The sequence below is a fragment of the Hevea brasiliensis genome, chromosome 9, assembly GCF_030052815.1.
Source record: "Hevea brasiliensis isolate MT/VB/25A 57/8 chromosome 9, ASM3005281v1, whole genome shotgun sequence".
NCBI lineage: Eukaryota > Viridiplantae > Streptophyta > Magnoliopsida > Malpighiales > Euphorbiaceae > Hevea > Hevea brasiliensis.
In genome coordinates, this window is record NC_079501.1 from 23,185,544 (window position 1) to 23,191,648 (window position 6,105).

At 52.1% G+C, this 6,105-nt stretch overlaps 1 protein-coding gene and 1 pseudogene across 1 annotated transcript; one reads left to right on the forward strand and one right to left on the reverse strand.

The window, feature by feature from the left end:
- The first annotated feature begins 4,149 nt into the window (after positions 1–4,149).
- LOC131182839 (uncharacterized) lies at positions 4,150–5,327 on the forward strand. Its single transcript, XM_058152180.1, has 2 exons — positions 4,150–4,208; positions 4,322–5,327. Exons 1-2 carry the CDS (start codon positions 4,150–4,152, stop codon positions 5,325–5,327), a joined length of 1,065 nt encoding a protein of 354 aa, XP_058008163.1.
- Positions 5,328–5,446: 119 nt separating this feature from the next.
- LOC131183718 (28S ribosomal RNA) overlaps positions 5,447–6,105 on the reverse strand; it is a 3,221-nt pseudogene continuing 2,562 nt past the window's right edge.

The window sequence follows — 6,105 nt, forward strand, 5'->3', positions numbered from 1 at the left end:
GCGCAAGGGCGTGACTCTAAGTGAGCTCCCTACGTACTCATTGTACTAGGCGGCGGGCATCGGGCTCTCGAGAGATAGGGACTCGGTGTCTCCATGAAGAAGGAGCTTCATGGACACTACAAGGCCGAGGGGCTTGTAGTGCGCGTCACTCCTAGGCCCGAGGTTTCGGTATAAGACCGACGATGCTGCTCGGTATACGGGCCGATGATGCTACTCGGTAAAGGGGAATAAATATTATACCTTGGCTTTGGGTTCAGCCATACGGTCGGATGTTGCTTATTACCTTGCTTCGGACGATGCTCGTTGCTAGGTTTTCGGATGATGTTTGTGGATGTACACGATGAAGGGCGTCATCGTGCTACAAGGAATATTAATGCTCGATGACCGGGCTAGATACTTGAAAGACCCTCGATAAGAACACTTGAGATCCTTTATTAAGGGGGAAAGACCCTTGAATACGAGTAGGCTGGCCTAGATTGGGTGGAAGTCTAGGCGCCGCACGGGACTACTGTCCGAGCTAGGAAGTGGACCCGTGACAGTTGGTATCAGAGCAAGGTCAGTGCTCGCGATGGATAATAATCCATACCTCCCTTGAGAAACCGTCGATTGTGTGATGCATACGAGATGCAAAAATAATGAGAAATGATGGAAGCGATGAAAGCCAATCGTGTGTTCACCTTGAGAAAGGGTGAGCGGAGTATACAACCCCGAGATGGGGGAAGGGCATGATGTCCTTGTTAGAAACATATTGTGGCATGCACAACGTATAAGTGATATGTTGAGCAAATGAGTATTCTTGATGTTGTTGAGCCCTGAAGAGGTGGTATGCGAGTGCAGTACACCAATTGGGGCTCCTCAATGCAAAGGATGCTAACGTGGGCAAAACGGTGTGCGAAGTTGGCAAACGACAGTTGCCAAGCAAGTAACATCATTTGAGACTTTGGTCGGATAAAAATGAGACGATCGATATTGAGAGATCACTAGAAAATATGGGGCAACTGGTAGCCCTAAAGCCATTGAGATGGTGAATGACCCTTGTCGGGTGATGAGATACAATACTCGGGATTGCTTAAAAGACTGTGAAAGTCTTCGAGATGTGTGGGGATGAGTAAGCCCCAAGGATCGATAAGACGATTGCGAATTGTTAATAGACTGTGGAAGTCTTTCGACATATGGGGTGTGCTATCCCCAAGAGTTGCGAAATTGTTGGCGTATCTCCTGGTGATGGTGTCTTACCCTAGTTGGGGTAAGAGTTGGAATTCGGGAGCTACTTGTTGGCTATGAAAGCCTTCAAAATACCTTAACATATGTTGTGCGGGTAAAGAGATGGGAAATTCGAGATAGCTAATGGTTATGAGAACCTTCGGAATGATGGGTTGAAATACCCTAATCGGTATGGAGATGGTTGTTTTCTCCTTGGAGAATGCCATTGCGGTTGGCTGCTATAACCTTCAAATGAAGGATGAGAAATGCATTGAGTCCCTTGAGATAATAATGTTGCTATCCTATGGATAACATAGAAAATGAGACTGTTGCTAGAGTGCAACTTGAGGCGAGACGGTCCTTGAATGCCATTGATGGCAAGTTCGGATTATGTGTGGATTCTATTGAATCCCACTTAATTACGAGGCGATAGATGCTATGAGCTGCTGAAGTAAAATCAGCTACGAGATAAATTCGGAAAAGGGACAGGTGGATCCCGTATCATATTGCGTAGAAATTGTGTTGGCTTACGAGAAGCCTAAAAAGGGTATAAAAGCCCAAGTCCAATTTCGGAGGTATCGAGTTGGCTTGTGGTAACATAAAAAGGGCGGAGGCCCAATTGTGCTTGCAAGCACTATAAAGTGGTGTTGGAAACCGGTAGCCGAATGTCCCTATGAAACTCAAAAGTTTCGGATACCTAGTACTGGTAACTAGGTCATAATGCTGATGGTGGTAGCTTATATGAGAAAAAGCTCACCAAAACAATCGTAAAATACGAGATGGTACTGTTCAGAGCCACATTGTGATAAAAGTGGTGATACCACGTGTGGGAGGGCTGCACGCCTCATTAGATGTAATCTTTTGAGGAGAGGGTAATGACTCCCCGATGAATTGGGTGTGCCAATAGAGCTTGAGGCCACCTTGAATACCTATGAAGTGAGAATACATAGAGATGATGAAGCACTTGTCAAGTGACATTGAGTTATGGGCAAACGAATGATCTTGGGATCACAATTGTGATGATAGTGGTGTCGAATAGAGTTCCGGACATCTGTGGGAAATCTAAGCAATTGTGATGGCCAAGCATTTAGATTGCGATAACGAGATGAGCTTGATGACTGTGACAGTCGTGTATATGTGTTTTTCACCGAGGAAACTAAAATGAGAAGCATGCGGGATAAGAGAAGTCCCTCGAGGCAATCTTGTGAAATTTTGCAGGTGGAGAGTGCAATCATGAGCAATATGGTAGCCCATCGAGATGTTAACCACATTCCAAGTGGAAGATGAAAAGTAGCAAAAGGTGGAGACCTCAAGAGAACATGAAGGCCAAACTCACTTTGTGGTGCCCAAGATGAGTTAAAGCCAAACCGGAAGAGATCGAAGCGAGCGAAAGTAACTAGTAGCCGAGAATTGCTAATTGTCGATAAGTAGGAGCCTTAAGAGATGAGTATACAAACAATGGGTGTGCAGTAAGAAAGGAGGGCAAGCCTAACTGGAGCAATGAGTCCCACGAGCATAATGTGAGTTCCCGAGAGGAACGTGGCAATACACGAAATCGGTAATGTGTCAGTTTCTCTATTCATTTACATGATGAATATGTTGTTCACTATTGGCAACTGTAATATTATAGCATATCTTCAAAATCGAATACTATTACTTTCGTATGCTTGAGTGCATGTATAACACTATTTTGTATTGTGATTATTTGCGAGGTACTTATGATGGCGCAACTATAAGGCAAAGCCACGAGAATGACTTAGCGAGGCCCAAAGATATTCATGCGGAGGCATATTAATCACAATACGGAGAAATGAAGCATCGGAGGAACCATCACAATATGAGATTGAAGGATTAAGTGGGGGAGTATGCAGATGATTGAACCGATCCGTCAAAAGTGAGAATTCGCTGGGTTGCAATGCCACAGCAACAACAGCGGTAGTCGACAGGGTTGTCGAGTATTCAAGTGGGGCAGAATGTCACAAGGAAGAAAATAGTAATGTCATTATTAATTAAGCGGGGCAGCCGTTCCATCATTGATCGAGTGGGGCAACCATGTCACAATCCTAACATAAGGATGATATGAAGAAGGTGTATGAAGATGGGCACAAGTTGATATGAAAAGGCATGAGGGAATCGGAAGATCAATATGCGAGAACCGGACATGATGAAGGATTTGATGAGGCACAAGATGTTTGGGGAGAGCTTTGTTCAACATGGTGACTAATATGGAGAGGAACAAGATGTTTAGGAGAGCCTTGTTCAATAAGAGGTGTTCGGGGCAAATCGATGAGGACATCGATTGTCTAAGTGGGGGAGAATGTAAGGCGGACAGCCCGTTATCCCTCGAGGATTGGCCAACACAGCTAAGCAGTAGGCCTATGAAATGATATAAGGGCACGATTGATGAGAATGAGAAGTTTGCGGGACACTTTTATAAATAAAGAAAAGTTCAGGGGGGTGTGATGGGTGAGACATATTGATGTCTCCTCCTGCCAGAGGTCACTATGCTCCTAATGCTCTTTAGGGGGGTGTGACTAGTTGGGCACTGGTGAGCACGGTCGGGCCCGCTCGGGCCCAGCAAGACTCCGAAATTTCGTGTCAAGATCTCCACCATCCCAGGGTCAGCAGCGCAAGGGCGTGACTCTAAGTGAGCTCCCTACGTACTCATTGTACTAGGCGGCGGGCATCGAGCTCTCGAGAGATAGGGACTCGGTGTCTCCATGAAGAAGGAGCTTCATGGACACTACAAGGCCGAGGGGCTTGTAGTGCGCGTCTCTCCTAGGCAGGGTTTGGTATAAGGCCGGCGATCTTTGCTCGGTATACGGGCCGATGATGCTACTCGGTAAAGGGGAATAAATATTATACCTTGGCTTTGGGTTCAGCCATACGGTCGGATGTTGCTTATTACCTTGCTTCGGACGATGCTCGTTGCTAGGTTTTCGGTAGATGCTAGAGGATGTACACGATGAAGGGCGACATCGTGCTACAAGGAATATCAAGGCTCGGTGATCGGGCTGAGATACGGGAAAGACCCTCGATAAGAACACTTGAGATCCAACATAAGGGGGAAAGTCCCTTGAATACGAGTAAGGCTGGCCTAGATTGGGTGGAAGTCTAGGCGCCGCACGGGACTCTTGTCAGGAGCTAGGAAGTGGACCGTGACACGTCGGGACAGCCCGGGAGGCAGCGCCACGGGCCGTCGGGGGCAAGCGGGAGGCAGGCCTTTGCCACGGGCCGTCGGGGGCAAGCGGGAGGCAGGCAGCGCCACGGGCCGTCGGGGGCAAGCCCAGGAGGCAGGCACTGCCGCGGGCCGTCGGGAGCAAGCGGGAGGCAGGCCTTTGCCACGGGCCGTCGGGGGCAAGCGGGAGGCAGGCAGCGCCACGGGCCGTCGGGGGCAAGCCCAGGAGGCAGGCACTGCCACGGGCCGTCGGGGGGCAGCCCAGGAGGCAGGCAGCGCCACGGGCCGTCGGGGGCAAGCGGGAGGCAGGGCAACGCCACGCGGGCCGTCGGGGAGCAAGCGGGAGGCCTTGCGCGCCCGCGGGGCCCGGGGGAGCAGCTGGGAGGCAGGCAGCGCCACGGGCTGTCGGGGGCAAGCGGGAGGCAGGCCTTTGCCACGGGCCGTCGGGAACAGCCCCAGGAGGCCAGGCCGCGGGCCAATCGAGGGCAGCCCAGGAGGCAGGCCTTTGCCGCAGACCTGTCGGGAGCAAGCGGGAGGCCCAGGCAGCGCCACGGGCCGTCGGGGGCAAGCGGAGGAGGCAGGCGCCGCGGGCCGTCGGGAGCAAGAGGCAGGCCTTTGCCACGGGCCGTCGGGGCAAGCCCCAGGAGGCAGGCAGCGCCACGGGCCGTCGGGAGCAAGCCCAGGAGGCCCAGGCCTTTGCCACGGGCCGTCGGGAGCAAGCGGGAGGCAGGCAGCCTTGCCACGGGCTGTCGGGAACAAGCCCAGGAGGCAGGCCTTGCCACGGGCCGTCGGGGGCAAGCGGGAGGCAGGCCTTTGCCACGGGCCGTCGGGGGCAAGCGGGAGGCAGGGCAGCCCACGGGCTGTCGGGGGCAGGAGGAGAGGCAGGAGCGCGCCACGGGCTGTTTTGGACTTGGGAAAGGGATGGTGCTCGGCACTTGACCTTTAATGTTTCAAGACTTCTTTGCCTTGAAAGTGATGGGGGGCATCCTCGGAAGGGGCCTCCTCGGGGGGTAAGGGGCGTCGGAACCTCGTGGGGCGAGAGGAGATGAGCGGAGGATGGGAGGGGCGAATCGGGCGACAAAGGCTGAATCTCGGTGGATCGTGGCGGCAAGGCCACTCTGCCACTACAATACCCGTCGCGTATTTAAGTAAATGCGCAAAGGATTACGCGGCGCCGGTGGGAATAGTACTTCAAAGCGGCCAGCGGCTCGTCGCCGCGAGGCAACCAGCGGCACGTGCCTCACAGGCGGAGGGCCTCTGCGAGTAAACAGCGGGCGCCGGACACGAGCGTCGCTCCGGCGGATTACGACTTAGGCGTTCGGTCATAATCCGGCGCCGCGGTAACCGGCGCCAGCGGCTTTTCAACCAAGCGCGATGACCAATTGTGCGAATCAGCGGTTCCTCGTACTAGGTTGAATTACCATCGCGGCGCGGTCATCGATGAGGTAAAACTAACTTTGTCTCACGGCGGTCTAAACCCGACTCACGTTCCCTATTGGTGGGTGAACAATCCAACACTTGGTGAATTACGCTTCACAATGATAGGAAGAGCGACATCGAAGGATCAAAAAGCAACGTCGCTATGAGCGGCTTGGCTGCCACAAGCGATTATCCACTGTGGTAACTTTTACGACACCTCTAGCTTCAAATTCCGAAGGTCTAAAGGATCGATAGGCCACGCTTTCACGGTTCGTATTAAATGCTGGAAATCGAGAATCAAGCGA

Excerpts from the sequence above, each read along its gene's own strand:
- LOC131182839 (XM_058152180.1), top strand. The coding sequence starts at position 4,150 with ATGCTAGAGGATGTACACGATGAAGGGCGACATCGTGCTACAAGGAAT. Across the intron at positions 4,209-4,321 it reads ACAAGGAATATCAAGGCTCG|GCGCCGCACGGGACTCTTGT; the intron begins GTGATCGGGCTG and ends GTGGAAGTCTAG.